Source organism: Sorghum bicolor, chromosome 5 (assembly GCF_000003195.3).
Source record: "Sorghum bicolor cultivar BTx623 chromosome 5, Sorghum_bicolor_NCBIv3, whole genome shotgun sequence".
In the NCBI taxonomy this organism is placed as follows: Eukaryota; Viridiplantae; Streptophyta; class Magnoliopsida; order Poales; family Poaceae; genus Sorghum; species Sorghum bicolor.
In genome coordinates, this window is record NC_012874.2 from 23,378,829 (window position 1) to 23,395,523 (window position 16,695).

The 16,695-nt window shown below is 37.7% G+C and overlaps 1 protein-coding gene across 1 annotated transcript in view; it reads left to right on the forward strand.

Moving 5' to 3' along the window:
- LOC8064404 (obtusifoliol 14-alpha demethylase) overlaps window positions 2,740-16,695 on the forward strand; it is a 32,975-nt gene continuing 19,019 nt past the window's right edge. Inside the window, exons 1-3 of the mRNA XM_002449391.2 lie at window positions 2,740-2,809; window positions 2,966-3,488; window positions 4,663-5,381. Of these exons, the coding sequence (XP_002449436.2) occupies window positions 2,994-3,488; window positions 4,663-5,381 (1,214 nt within the window). The 5' untranslated portion in view covers window positions 2,740-2,809; window positions 2,966-2,993. The remainder of the gene's footprint in view (window positions 2,810-2,965; window positions 3,489-4,662; window positions 5,382-16,695) is intronic.

Consider the following 16,695-nt stretch of genomic DNA (forward strand, 5'->3'; position numbering starts at 1 on the left):
CAAACTGTCGGCACTGACCAACATCTGCACCAGGATCAACCCAAGTCTCTACCAGCCGGGACGAGCGCGCCATCCCCTACATCCCATCTCCCTGCATGCATGCACGCACGCAAACGTGTGGCACCGTGCGAGCAAGCAGAGCAGTCGGGAGGGCATGCCATCTTGCTAGCTTGATGATGCTGTGATGACTACACGATGACATCACTTGAGTTTTGTTGACGTTTTTCTTTAAAAAACAATTCTACAAATACAGAGTACACAAGCTTGATTTGACCATATAATCTCCGTTTTAATTCCGTTTTGATCCGTTCAAGTTGTGTTAGACTCATAGCAATGTAATCTACGTGTTAGTGCTAGTGTTTTCATGTCACATGTTTTCCATATATTGCTAAATATTTAATTTCTTAATACACTTTTAGTTAGTTTTATAATTAAAAAATAATATAGGTTTCTTTGTAATTATATGAGCTTGAATTTAGCTAATATAGCAACTTGAATATGTTTTAATTATATTTTGCTTAGACAATCACCATATATACCATAAAACTTATTTCAGTACTCACATGTTACATTATTTTACAAGTTTAAGTTTGACCGGCATAAACAATATAAAATTATGTATGGATAAAATATGATCATCTCCAACAGGTATCATGTATAATTTGAATAGATATTCTCACACTTTCTTTGAAATGTTAAAGTTTACTTTGATTAAAATGATGTGTGCATGCTTATATTTAAAATATGATTATTGATTATATAATAGACATGTTCATAAGTAAAATATAACTTGACTAATCTGAATTAGTAGGTTACACATGATTTCTCTTAATTTAAACATATTAAAATCATAGTTGTTTCTTTTCAATGACATTTTTGGTTTCGACGTTTCTCGTAGCCTTAGCATCAAGTCGTGTCGTTTAGTGCGCTCTCTTTTAAAGCTTTTCTTTTCGATTGATGCGTTGTTCTTAGTTTTTTCTATTTGTTGCTTGTATGTTTGTTGGTGTGCTTAGTTGCTGCGATGTGCGAGTAGACAAGAACCACGCTTGTGTGTGTTGAAGATGAGAAGATGATTGCCAAAAGCTGATGGTGTGAGAATTGAGCAAGTGCTTAAGGAAAGTATAACTTGGGACTATCCTTGTTACCTACACACTTTTAATACATATATCATATGCATGTGTCCACCTTGATGACCTTAGCAAAATCATACATGATTGTTATCTTGAATTCCTTGTTACCTATTTTGATATGCATTTGGGTAGTTCTTGCTAGTGCTTGACTATAATCCATGATCTTGTAACATGAATATTTGGATATACAATAAACAATAAAATAAGCTTTCTAGCAACTTGAATATAAAGGGTGGAAAGAACTCTAGCTTCTGCTAGATTGATCTTGACCCTCCATAAAGACTTATCCCTTGGCAAAAGCTGGTACAACTCGTACAACCATAAGGGCTATATGGCTTTGGCTTTAGCTCAGTATGAAGACCTTTTCTAGCTTGTTAAAGGTTACCCGAAAGGGCGGAGGGGCTGAACCGACACGGGTATAGTGCGAGCCCCTGTCTCTATGTGTATAGGCTGCGCGTCATTGGGCCATTCGGAAGGGGGGTATCTATATCTGCTCATGAAGAAAACCTTGTGGCCCTAACATGTTAGACAAACTTTTGAAAGGCTTCATAGTGAACTCTGCCGACCTCCCTAGGAAGGGGGTTAAGAGACTAGCTACCTCGGGCGAAAGGGTAAATCATGACTCATGGGTAAAGATGTACAACCTCTGCAGAGTGTTAAATCTGGTATTCTAGCCGTGCCCACGGTTACGGGTGGCCTGGAAAACTGACGGAATAGATGGACACTCATGAACATGATTAATGATGATAAATGATGGTTTATTATGTTGTTTATATGTGATATTCTTAATTCTTGTATACATTGATCATGTGGTTATGGGATTTAATTATGCTACTTGACATTTTTTATCTAAATATAAACTTGCTATCTACATATAAAAGCTAAATGCAGTCAAACCAGTGTCAGCTTATTGAGCCTCATGAACCCCTAGTTATACTTGTTGAGTACGACATGTGCTCAGTTCCCACCAATATAGTTTACTAGTAAGAGTTGATCAGAAGAGTAATGGAGTCACGGAGGACATTCTTGGGATACAAGAAGTGCTAGGCATATGTTACACCTAGTGAACCGTCCCTGTGAAGATTGAGCCTTAAGTTTAGTTACTGTTCCGCGATACTCTGATGTAAGTGTTAATTATAAGTACGTTTCCGCTATATAACATTGTTTCTGATACTGTCTCTTTCTGTTGTTATATGTGTGGACTTCCTGGGCACACGTATAGCTAGCCTGGTTTTGTTCTTTATATAGAGATAGATAGATAGATAGATAGATAGATAGATAGATAGATAGATAGATAGATAGATAGATAGATAGATAGATAGATAGATAGATAGATAGATAGATAGATAGATAGATAGATAGATAGATAGATAGATAGATAGATAGATAGATAGATAGATGGATGGATAGATAGATAGATAGATAGATAGATAGATAGATAGATAGATAGATAGATAGATAGATAGATAGATAGATAGATAGATAGATAGATAGATAGATAGATAGATAGATAGATAGATAGATAGATAGACAGATATATATATGTAGACGGAGACACACAGACATCATTGCCCTTTGTAAGGAACACATAGTGTAGCTTGTGTAGGTCATTACGTATAGTGATCCATCCCTTGTGTATTGTGCTTCCTGTTCTGCCTCAGATTACGAACCTACGTCAGGTGAGGCTACATACCCCACGGATTGTATGTCTAAACTAGCCATAGACATTTTTTAGAAAAATTCTAAAGTTCTCTTGCTTGTTTTTTGTTCCCTGTATCTCTTGAATAAACTTTCAGTGCAGTACTGCTCTAATTACATGTCACTTGGTTCTACAGGTTTTCAGTAAATATTTGTAACTGCAGCATGGACATGTTAACCAGTAGTGTCGTCCCATTCTCCATTGCACTTGTTTTCATCACTGCAGTAATCACCAAGGTTGCATGGGCAAAAGTAACAGCTGATCCGGCATCATCAAGCAATAATACTCAACCTCACCCCCCTATGGTTATCACTGGCATCACCTCAGCTATTCGACTTCTACATACACTTCTCACCAAGGGTTTCATAGCCATGCTTCATGAGCAATACACAAAGTTAGGAAGTGTGTTCACAATAAGTTTCTTAGGGATGAAAACAACGTTCCTAGCTGGGCCGGAGGTCTCAGTTCATTTTTACCAGGGACTGGAGTCTGAGATCAGTCATGGTCATTTACTTGAGTTCACTGTACCCATGTTTCGCAAAGATGTTGCTTTTGGTGTGGATATCGTCACCCGAACTGAACAACATCGCTTCGATATTGACGCACTAAAACCAGCTAAGTTGAGGTGCCATGTTGCTCCAATGCTTCAGGAAGTGGAAGTAAGTAACATAATATGCATGCACGCCTACTTTCATTCATTCTCCTTTGCCCGTCCTCTCGCTTTTTCTCACACACACATATGATGCATTGTCAGAAAATTAATATAGTTAACAGGATATATATAGTTTTAATGTTATATATATCCATCATACAAAATGTAACAACTTTTAGTAAGAGCAACTGAGCATGAACAAATAATGAAATAAATATGAGTTTATTGGCAAAACAACCATCAAAATAGGTTCCTCTTGGTTTGTACTGATTTTTGAATTTTCTCTCATGTAAGTGGATATCCTGTTGTGTTTGTTTCCATCCGTTATTGCCTTGTATATAAGAAGGATGAAAGGCAGAGTTTCATCAATGTTAACTAGAAAAGTATGACATGTTAATTCATTTAGAGTGTATTCTTTCCAAAAACAAATTATTTTTTCTGAAAGATGGATAAATTAATTCGATTTAAGGTAACAGGCAAAAAGGATATATATCTTCATTTATTAATACTCTCTCCATTCTATATAAGGTGTCCAATCATTCAAAATTTGTCCTAAGTTAGTAGAGTTTTTAGGAGAAATAACTCTGCACAACTCAATATAGAAGACAACATCCACATGCATCATGGGTAATCACATCTTCCTAGTATACGTTCTATTTAGGACACAATGTAATCTTTAACTACTTATCATTATTCAGAATTTTCCATTATATGTTGCATTAGCATATACTTTACTTATAAACTATTTAGGCTTGATATATAATTTCCTGTGTAACTATATAGGTCGCTGTACTATATCACTATGGTATGTGTGCGTACTAGATGACAGATGACCATACCATTGTGGGTCTGTGGTTTCGTATCGCTATCATTTTTCTAATTTTGTTGCTCCATCTAGTGACAAATGGAATATATATTAGATCAAGAATTTTTGTTGCCCAACTTCGCAAGTATGACTATAAAGATATGTTTCAAATTATATATTACGGAAATCTGATAATGATATTATAGACATGCCTTGACAAGTAAAATCATAACATCAATAATTAAAAAAAAGAATGTAGTGTGGGCATAGCTAATAGATATTGAAGACTGCATCACTATTAGGAGTATCTAAAAAAAAGTTCTTGTCCAGAATACTACATATATGTTAATAAACATACATGCATTTTTGTATGCAGAAATACTTTGCAAAATGGGGACAGTATGGTACCGTTGATCTAAAGCAGGAACTGCAGCAGTTACTCATGCTGATCTCAGCACGCTGCCTACTCGGGAAAGAGGTTCGGGAGAATATGTTCGATGAGGTTTTCTCCGGATTCCAAGAACTCACAGAAAACAGCTTGCAGCTAATCAGCTTACTATTTCCATATGCCCCAACGCCAATGACTCGACGGCGCGATAGGGTGTGTACTATGCTCTCAAGCATTTTCACTCAGATTGTTCGATTGCGTAAGAGCTCCAACAGAGTCGAGGAGGATGTTTTACAGAACCTGATGGACTCCAAATACAAGGATGGACGCCCCACAACTGAACCTGAGGTTACTCGGCTCATAATTGCCATCCTCTTTGCTGGAAAGCAGACAAGCACGACCAGCAGCACGTGGACTGGAGCTCGCCTTCTAAGCCACAAAGAGTGCTTGGAGGCTGCCCTTGAGGAGCAGCAGAAAATCGTCAAGAAATATGGGGACAATATAGACTATGATATCCTCCTGGAGATGAGCTTCCTACACTGTTGCATCAAGGAGGCACTACGGATGCACCCTACAGCACCAATGTTTCTTCACAAGGTGCACAAGAACTTTACCGTACAGACTAGAGAAGGCTTTGAGTACGAGATTCCAAGTGGGCATACCATAGCAAGCCCTTTGGTCATAAACCACAACATTCCATACCACTAGTACAGGGAAAGGCTTTAGCCCCGGGTGGTAAGGGCCTTTAGTCCCGGCTACCGAACCAGGGCTAAGGTTTCGGGACTAAATGTCCCACCTTTAGTCCCGGTTGGTAACAGCAACCGGGACTAAAAGGCGCGCCAGGATGTGCCATCTGGCCTCCACTTTTAGTCCCGGTTGTTGCTACCAACCGGGACTAAAGATTTTTTTCTTTTTTATTTTTCTTTTCATTTGGTTTTCCATTTAGGGTGTACAATTATGTTATTGTTATTTTCGAATGCGTATTGTTTGCTGGTAGTTTATGGAACGCGCATCTATAATTTATATAATTTAAAGAATTATATAGAAATATACTATAAAACACTATATATATATAAATAATATGTATCTATAGGTCCATAATATAATATTTACACATATGCTTCACAGACAAAGTATTTACAACACAATTTATCTCCGCCACTCAAGCATCGTACAAATGATCATCCTTATTTGGTTTCATTGGCTTCTGATGGTTGAAGTAGCACTCGCCGCCGGGATTCAAGACTTGGTCGTTAAGAAATCCTGCGATTGTCTCCTGAATTCCTTTTAGACGCACCGCATCCAACACCTGCTCCTTCAGCCATATCTCCTTTAATAGACATTACAGAAAAAAGTTAGAGGTATGAATAGGATTTATTAAATAGCAACAAATAAATGAAATAAACATATTATATATACATGTTACATACTTTTAGGTGCTCAAGATTAGTTCTTTTGGCGTACACCGTCATAAACTCGCACACATAGTAGTCACACAAATTGTTGCCCGGTGTCTGCCGTAGAACCCACTGAAGTAAGATGGGCTTTGAAAGTGCTGCATTCAACTCTGGACGGTGTTTCTGCACGAACCCAGCCCAAACCCTAGCAATAAAATGATCATTATTAATTATCCATTACCAAGTTAAAAGAGCAGCATTTAATATATAGATATCGGAGTTACCCTTAGATAATATTTATTATTTCTTGGTAATCGTCCTGTGGTTTTCTCAATGAGTCATAGATTACCAATTGACTTTGCCAAAGATCAATGACAATTAGTACCCAATGAAAGCTGCATTTGTATGCATATGTAGGCAAAATTAGTATATATCTTCATATTGATCTGATTAATTAATTAAATAGAATGTACACACAATAACGATACTTACTTAAAATTGTAGGGAAAGATTATATATCTTTTATCTTTTTGGTTGATCAAGAACCTCCGTAGATTTCTCTAAGTTTGAGTTCTCCATAAGACATACGGGGTCTTGTGGTCTTTGAATACAACATTTGGATCCACAAATCCAATCTCCTTGTCATTTCTAACTCTGAGGTCCCTCATCATGTTTCTGCATATGTATAGCGGGTTTCTGTAATTAGTTATATATATAGATGATAAGTTACAGAGACATTATTGAAAGGAAGAATCACTTACAGACAGAAGCAGCTCATTAGAGATTTGTCAAGAGCGTCCATGTGACATAGTTGGTGTAGCTCATTAAATTAAACATAAATAATATCATCACCACGGAAGTAATGATAGTTTCTAATTTGGATACAAAGATAGCCATCTACTTTTCTGACACACGCTTCCATGTACCATTTGTTTAGCATGTACATTTGCGTTCCAAGCTTGCTGAGGGCCGCAGGGTTGTATAAACTCTTGCCATATGTATATTCCTTCTGCCAATGATCAATTTGTGGAGCACTTTCAATTGGTGCCCCCGCTATCATTTCGGCTAAGCTAAGACCAGTTTTCGCAAAAAAAATTCAAGCTCTTCAAATTTTAAATCTGTCGGTATCTGCTGGTCTAGCACGTCAATGTTTGAACCATATTAATTTCCAATGACTAGCGGGGGCACTGATTGCTTTGATTGTTCCCCGAGCTGTGCTACACCCTTGCGTGCTCTTTTCTCTTTCTTCTTCTCTTCTTCTATGGATTTTCTTAAAGTGCGATCATAGTCCGATAAAGATGATGATTCTTTCTGAGCTTCATGCCTCTTTTTTTGTTCAGCCTCAACCATTTGTCGTAGATCTTCTGGCCGTAGTAAGAGGTATGACTTCTCAGGTTTTGCTTGGCTTCTCTTTCAGTCTTAAGTTTCTTGAAGAAACTATCCATGTCTGATTTTACTGAAGCATTTAGTTCTGCATCAGTCTTCTCATAGGACAGCTTCTTATGAATGATAGCTTGTTTCTTTTCGGAGGCTTTCTTTTTTGGTGGCGGGGCGGCCGACACATTTGATTGTGTGGCTGGCCTCTTCTTTCATGCTGGAGCCACGTGTGGAGGCGATGGGGCGGCCGGTGGCGGTGTTGGAGCCCGAGGAGGCGGCGTTGGAGCCCTAGGTGGCGTTGGAGCCCTAGGTGGCGGTGTTAGAGCCTGGGGTGGCGGTGTTGGGAGCCCGAGGTGGCGGTGTTGGAGCCCATAGGTGGTGGCGTTGGAGACCGAGGCGATGCAGCCGTGTCATGCACTCCCTCATCATCACCTGCAGCACTATGACATGTAGGTGACCACCTGTGAAAACAAAAGGTATATGAGTAAACCATTAACTAAGATAATGCAAAATAAATTTAGTGAACAAATGTATAGTCAATTTTCATCCGCAAATAGGATTAGATTCATGACGAGGAGGTGGTGGTAGACTAGTAGGTGATGCCCTAGGAATAATGATGTAGCGCTTGCGCCAACAAATAAAAGTCTTCTTTGCTTCTCCTAGAGTCTTCTCTCCATCACCTCCTTCAATCTCAAGCTGCACATTAGTGAAGCCTTTGACAACTCTATCCACCGAGACACTAGCATATCCAGGTGGAACTATCGCCCCATGGATTCTTCGTGTCCTCGTAGGGTCGACAGGAGTTACAACACTGACAGCAACCATGACTGTGGCAGTCCCCTATGGAATGTGCAGCTCACGTGTTGTCAGAGGTTCAGTGATGTCATCCACCGGAAAGTGCAGCCCCACGTCGTCTTGAATAGTTCGCATCTCCGTGGAAGCGCAACTACTTTTCAACTGACCGGGGGGCTAATGTTGACTCTAGGCTCTGATGCTGTTTGCCCTTGTATATAGCTTACTGCAATCTGCACTTGTCTTTTGATCTCCTTGTTCATTCTCTCTTCAAGCGCTTTCTCTCGCGCTATCGCTTCACGAGCCGCTTCACGTGACTCAATCACCATTGCCACCAACCTATGCAACCGCTCTGCTTCCTCTTCCTTCTTTCGTTGGCGGCTTCTATAAGTCGGTCTATCTTTAGGGAAGCCATGCTCCCATGATACCTCCCCATAGCCTCTGGTTCGCCCACCGTGTTCAGCAGTCTCCAGGGCGTATGTCAGCTCATCCTTTTCTCTATTTGGCTGCCATGTGCCGCTTTCAACTAATCCTCTAGCATAGGCCATTCTCTGTCCTACTCTCTCAAGCTTTTCGCCGTACACTACCTTTCCGGTCTCTAGGTCTATGGTTCCCCCGTGATCAAAGAATCAATACTTGGCGCGCTCAGGCCAGTGCATTGATTCTGGTTCGATCCCTCTCCCAAGAATCTCTTGTTCCAGCTTTTGCCACTTAGGAATAGCAGTCTTGTAGCCACCTGAACCCAAGTGATGGTGGTATTGCTTTTGTTTAGCATTTTCTTGATTCTTGATCATCCATGCCTGACCCTCTTCTCAGTTCTTAAAATCTACGAACTCATCCCAAAAAGGCCTCAACTTGACGTTACGGCCTTGTTGGTGAAATCTGGTGTGTGGCCTTGTGCAACAAAAGTCTTGTATAATGTCTTCTTCCAAGCCTGAAATTGTTTGGCCATCTTCTACATAGCCCAGATTTTAACCTTCTCCTTCAAAGCTTAATCCTGTGTATTGAGCGTGAAATATTGAAGGATATCTTGCCAAATCAATTTATTGTCACGATCTGAGACAAAACTAATATTAGGGTTCTCTTTCCGTTGCCTCCATTCACGAGCACTGATCGGGGGCCTGTCCCTTACAAGGTAGCCACAGTGCGCAACAAATTTTTTAGAATTAGCCCCAAGTACTTGTCCTCTACCGTCATCGAATTCCGACAGAATGTACCGACCCTCCAACGGCTTCTTCGGGCCGCGCACTTTTCTACTCTTCTCAGAAGTTGTCGCCGATTTAGAGGGCTACACAAACAAGTATAATTATATTAGTATAAATGTCATTTATTTTAATTTCATATATATACATATATACTAGATTGTAGATAGATTGTCTTCTACAAGTTCTTCATAATCAGCAAAGTACTGACTCCCATCATCTTCGCCTTGGGGATCTGGATTGGCGCCGCTGTTGATTAGGTCCATTATTGCATCATCCATGTTGTCATTCAGATTGGCCATTTCTGCAAATAAATCAAGTGTTAAAAGTTTTTGACGCGATCAACAAAAATTATTTGGATAGGCTAAACTTAGACAATATTCGATTATATCATATAAATTATAAATCTCATCTCAATATCTATCCCTACTAACTAATTAGAACACATCATAAATTTTATGATATAAATTATATAATACAAAAGATAAATTATAAAATAGAAATTATACATCTCATCTCAATATCTATCCCTACTAACTAACTACAACATAGGATAAATTATATCATATAAATTATATAATACAAAAGATAAATTATAAAATAGAAATTATACATCTCATCTAAATATCTATCCCTACTAACTAATTACAACACATGATAAATTATATTATATAATTTATATAATACAAAAGATAAATTATAAAATAGAAATTATACATCTCATCTCAATATCTATCCCTACTAACTAATTACAACATAGGATAAATTATATCATATAAATTATATAATACAAAAGATAAATTATAAAATAGAAATTATACATCTCATCTCAATATGTATCCCTACTAACTAATTACAACATAGGATAAATTATATCATATAAATTATATAATACAAAAGATAAATTATAAAATAGACATTATACATCTCTTCGTCCATTTTATTATTTTTGGCAAAAGACTTTATGTATATCAATTTTGGGAATATATTATTTTTGGCAAAAGACTTTATGTATATCAATTTTGGGAATATATTATAAATATATAATATAATATACTCACTTCGTCCATAAAAGAATGCAATTATGTGATTTGTGTCGATGAAACTAATTCAAATTTAACCAAGTTAGTAGCATTTATTTCTCAAGCAATTATATGATTTGTGCCTTTATCATAACAATTTGTAACTTCGCTTAACAATATTTATCAAACAAACGAAAGTGCGACGATTGTGCCTTTGAATTGGGACTAAGTCCTTGTTTACTTCCCCAAATATTTTGGAAAATATTTCAAATTCTCTATCACATCGAATCTTGCGGCACATGCATAAAGTATTAAATATAGGTAAAAAATAACTAATTACACAGTTTGTATATATGTAATTCGCAAGACGAAAAAATAAACATGCCACACTGTTCACACTGTTCAAATTTTGCATGTATGAAAAAACAAACAATTTGTATATAGGTAAAAAATAACTAATCACACTTTTCACATTTTGTATAATTTTTTGCAAGTAAACATGGCCAGGAACGACAATAACTGCTCGGTGCCGGTCGGACAAGATCGAAGCTCGCCGCGGCGCAAGGAGGGTCCTCGGCTCGGGCGAGCCGGGACGAGGGTCGGTGCAAGGAGCTCGGCGGTGGCGGCGCTCTGTACGTCCTCGGCTCGGGCCGTGGAGGAGGGTCGTCGGTGCCGCGCGTAGAAGAAGAAGGGTCCTCGGCTCGGGTCGTCGGAGCTCGACGCGGCGCTCCGTATGGTCCTCAGCTCGGGCCGGGGACGAGGGGTGGCGGCGTTGGCGGCGGCGCTCCTGGGCTCGAGACGACGGCGACACTCGGCTGGGGACAAGGGTGTGAGGCGACTGCGGGGAGCGGCGCGCGGAGGAGTAAAACTAGGGCTCAGTCGAACTGGATCGAGGAGGAAGACGTTTCTTATATACACGCGGGGACCTTTAGTCCCGGTTCCTGGCTAGAACCGGGACTAAAGGCCCCCGGTTCTAGCCAGGAACCGGGACTAAATGTATTTTTTAGTTTCTTATTTATTTATGCATACAATAATTAGATTAATGTTGTTAATTGCATAGTTAATAGAATAACAGGTATTAATTTGTTAAAAAATAATAGTTCCATTTCTTTTTGTCTAATTGCTTACATAATAAATTTGGAAACATAAAATCTTTTCATCACTTATATTAGCAATCTTAAATATGAAAAATAATTAGTATTTTGTTAATGCAAAAATGTATTATTTAATTTTAATATCTTAAAGCATATGTTTTTGATAGAAAAATTTGTTTGTGCAATATTTAAATGTAAATTTTGTTTATTTATGATCATTTATCTCCAAAATCATGACATACGTGATATTCACCATTACATCGGATTATTTTTTTAAAATTTTTCTCTATTTCTTATTTATTTATGCTTACAACAATATTCACCATTACATCGGATTATCTCTAACAACTTTGTATTCAAATTTTTTTCATTTCAAGTCATCAAATGGGTCATTTGACCAAGTTTGACCTAAGTCAAAGCATTGGTTTATAGAAACACACACTTTGACCAAACCCTATATGGTCCCAAATAGAAAAGTAATGAATACAAAGTTTTTTGCACTCATAAAGTTCTACATTTTGTCTAATGGTCGACATTTCTTTTGGAAAAGTTTGAACCACTCAATTTTGAATTTTGAAAGAATTCATAGCCACGCATCGGTTTTCGAAACCCTATATGGTCTCGAACGGAAAAGTTATGAATACCAATATTGTTTCACTCATCAAAATCTACATTGAATATATAGACCATTTTTGCATTTGACAAAGTGTTGCGAAGGTGTAGTTCAAAATCCACAATTGACACATGCAGTTTCATATAGTTTGTGAAGAAATGGTGGGTATTGAGAACTTAAACTTTCTCAAATGGAAAAATTGTCTATATAAAAAGTTTAGATCTTGATGATATCTAACAACTTGGTATTCAAATTGTTTTCATTTTAAGTAATTTAGTTTGTCATTTGACCAAGTTTGACCAAAACCCGTCTTGGATTTTGAACAAATGTGCTTAGGATTGGCTAAAATTTATCCAAATGGAAAAATGGACAATATATCAAATGTAGATCTTGATGATCTCTAACAACTTTGTATTCAAATTTTTTTCATTTCAAGTCATCAAATGGGTCATTTGACCAAGTTTGACCAAAGTCAAAGCGTTGGTTTTTAGAAACACACACTTTGACCGAAGTCAAAGCATTGGTTTTTAGAAACACACACCATTTCTGTGCCTTCCATTTTAACAATTCTAGTGTTGTACCCAATTTTTTTGCCCATCCTGGGCAGATGCGTATAGTAATTTCTTGTGATCTTCTAACATGTGATCAAACTTTGTCTTCTCTTTCGCAATCTTTTTGTGCATCACGAATGACATCACCAAGAGCATCATCTTCAACATGTGCGCCTTCTGCACCTGCCTCATCTCCAGCTTCTCCCATTGCTGTATCACCGAAGTCACCGTATTGAGCAATAATGTCGTCAGGCTCCAACTGTTCTTCTTCACCTTCTTCCATCATTATCCTGTTTTCTCCATACTTGGTCCAACAAATATAGTTTGCCATAAAACCCGACTTCAACAAATGTGAGTGAATATTTCTAGAGCTAGAATATTCCTTCAAATTCTGACACAAGGCACATGGGCAACATATGAATCCATCCCGCTTGTTTTCCTCGGCCACTCTTAAGAAATAATGCACACCATCAATGAATTCTTTGGAGCGGCGATCGACATTATACATCCAATGACGTGTCATTGTCTGCATTGCAACGTAAAGTATTATAAGTTTTTATTTTTTTATAAAAAATTAAAGTAACAAATAACCTAAAATTCTCTATTTCTGTTTTTTCTAAACCAACAAAATTGAAAAGACATAAAAGTTCTCTATTTTCTAACTAATCATGAAATGTGGCATGCATACTAGTTATAATTAACTAATTAACCATGTCATAAAGTGCAAATTAAAGAAATATAAGTTTCTAATTTTTAATAGAGAAATTAAAGTAACAAAAAACCTAAAATTCTCTATTTCTAATTTTTCTAAACAACCAAAATTAAAAAAAGCACAAAAGTTATCTATGTTTATAACTAATCATGAAATGTGGTATGCATACTAGTTATAATTAACTAATTAACCTTGTCATAAATTGCAAATTAAAGTATTATAAGTTTCTAATTTTTAATAGAGAAATTAAAGTAACAAAAATCCTAAAATTCTCTATTTCTAATTTGTCTAAACAAGCAAAATTAAAAAGCACAAAAAATCTCTATTTTCCTAAATAATCATGAGATGTGGTATGCATACTAGTTATAATTGATTAACTAAATCGGTCAAAATTGCAAACTAAAGTATTGTATGTTTTTAAATTTTTTTCTAAACTAATTAAAATAAAAAACATATTATCACTATTTCTCTAAAAAAACGCGTCGCTTTTGAAATGGCGATGAAGCTAATAACCTCTTAAAAAACCATAAAATAAAAAACAATATACATAACACTAGGAAATGACATATGCCACTTCTAAATGTTGAGAAGATGAAACTAGTGACCTCTTAACAAGTGGATGACGGTGTAGAAACGATGAAATGAATCAATAGCCGGAGATGAGAGCAAGAACAAGCAACTGCAAATGAAGAACACAGCTGTTGGGTTTTTAAACGCAAACAAAAAAATCCGCAAGCGCACGGATACCGATGTAGCCTTCACCCGGGAGTATTCCAGAGTATCGATTTTCCACAGGGAACGTGAGTGTACTAATTAAGAATCAAGATCGCCCAAGGATAACTATATAATTATTTTTGGTGGGAAGAGAGGAAGTTTCTCGAGAGTTCTCTAGTTGATCTAAGAATCAAGAATTACTTCAAGATTATCTATTTCGGGACATCAGAACACTAACCACAGAAAGAGATGAGAAGGGGGCTAGGAAGCTCTGACTACGGTCCTACAAACACCGATCCGAACGAGGTGGAATACATCGACCGTTAGGGCTGTCACTACCCTAGGTCTACCACAACAATCCGTAGGATTGGGTGCAATTCTAGGTAATTGTAAGACTAAACACCACGTCTAATCTATTAATTACTACTCTAGCGTTTCAAAGACTAGAGCACTTCATGCAAGCTGGAATCCAATAAATAACTTGAATGTAAATAAAAGTAATTAAAGAACTCAGGAATTATGAATTGAAGAACCTAGAGAACGATGAAGATCGAACCAGTTGCTGCAAAAGTACAATGTTGAGGATCATGTGACAGATCCGGCTCCTCTTCCTCCGCTCTCCTCTTCTCTCTCCCTATTTTTTAGATTACAACTAGAACTAACTAGAACTAGAACTAGAGGAACTAGAACTAGAACTAGAACTAGAGGAACTAGAACTAGAACTAGATGAACTAGAGGTAGAACTAGAAGAACTAGAGGTACCCTCTCTACTTGGATGAAGAATTGAAACCTTAACTTTGATTCTGTAGAAGAGGTATGATCTCCAGGGGCCAGGGGGCCTTGCTTATATAGTCTTTTCAGATGAATCTGTGCCGTCGGATCAAACCGACATTAATCGCACGGTTTTCCTTAATCCGTTAGGTCGGTGGAGCACGATCCGCGAGTTTGGACGTGATTGGGCAGAACTCCAGGGCGGACGCCCTCAGGACTTGGGTGGGCGCCCTGTCCCTGAGCCCTCTCGGCTTCCCGTTCGTTCCCGTGGCTTCTGGAGTCTTCTAGATGGTAGAAAATTGCGTGGCATGTTAATATCTCTATGTAATCCTGACGTATTTCCTGATAACCCCCTGCAGAAATAGGCAAACACCAAAACTCATAGAATTCTGTCAGATAAAACCCTAAGTCTAGGTGTTGGTTGAATTTGGATCCTTTTCTATGATTAGTTGATGGTTAAATGTGAGCATTAAGGACCGTCAACAAGCTCCCCCAAGCTTAACCTTTGCTAGTCCCTGAGCAAAGATGAACTCAAGAGTTTCTTCAGGGGTTTCATGTCTTAAAGGTACACATGTGTTCAAACAAGATCTCATCTCTGGGTTAGGGTAAACTGTTAAGATTTAAACTTACTCATTTTACCTTCCACCATGGGGCTTGCAACCGTCATCTGTGTCTTGAGCAGTTAAAAAATAGAACGATCTAGTCAAGCGCCATATCTCTTGTTCTTTGATTAACTATAGCTCTTGAGTTTTTGTAGATATTCAAATAAAACTCAGAGATTCCTTGTATGACTCTCTCTAGTCTCTCTTTTGTGGTATTTCTGGATCCTTACCAAGGCAGTAATGGTGTATGCCTTCTCTCAAGTATGCGGTATTTTTGGTATGAGGCATAGTGACATTGCCTTCTCTGTCACCCTACTCTAATAAGGCTTTTGATATCTGGAGCTCATAGGTGGGACACAGCTAATACATCCTTACAAGACATTTATTGCATAGTCAAACCATGGATCCAGAAAAACAAGTCAATAAGTCAAATCAAGATATGCATGTGTGGCGAATGAATGGTGAAAACAATGGTGATGATGGTGATAACAATGGTCAAATTCTAATTCTACGTTTGCTCTTTTCAGGGGATACATACCTTTCTTGCACTTTTTTTTTGAGGGGAATGAGATGCTCTATATTTTCTTCTCTCAGGTGGGTATCTTGTACCCCTAATTCTACTGTCGGACACTTGTCTATTTTTACCTCTCGTCTCACTTTTTTCTTTTCTTTTGAGGTTCCGGGCACTTGCCCCTTTTTATTTCCTGGTATCTTCTTTTTCTCTTTTTTTAGAGCACTCACCTCTTGAAATAATATAGCAAGTGGTAGTAACCAAGATAACTTGAGCATTTATTTCATAGGGGGAAATAGAAATGTTTTTGGCTATTCTCTCCCGAATTAGGAGTAGAATACTTTTGGGTGAATCTGGAGATGGAAATGGATGGATATATGTGGATGTGTACTTTCGGAGTAGAAGCAGCATGTGTCAGTGAACGTGCAAGTGAATCTTGATTTAACCACATGACAAGCTCCTAAGAGTCTACACAGCTTGACCACACTCAATGCTCATAAGCAGTAAAAAGTAAATGTGTGGCTCAAAGTTTAGCAAGCATGTATATATGGGTGTGGTAGGAATTTAAACTCTCATCATACAGGAACTCATCATGCAACATTTTAAAGATAAAGATAAATTTCTACAGAATTCTAGCATCTCTAGGAAGAGATAAACAACAGC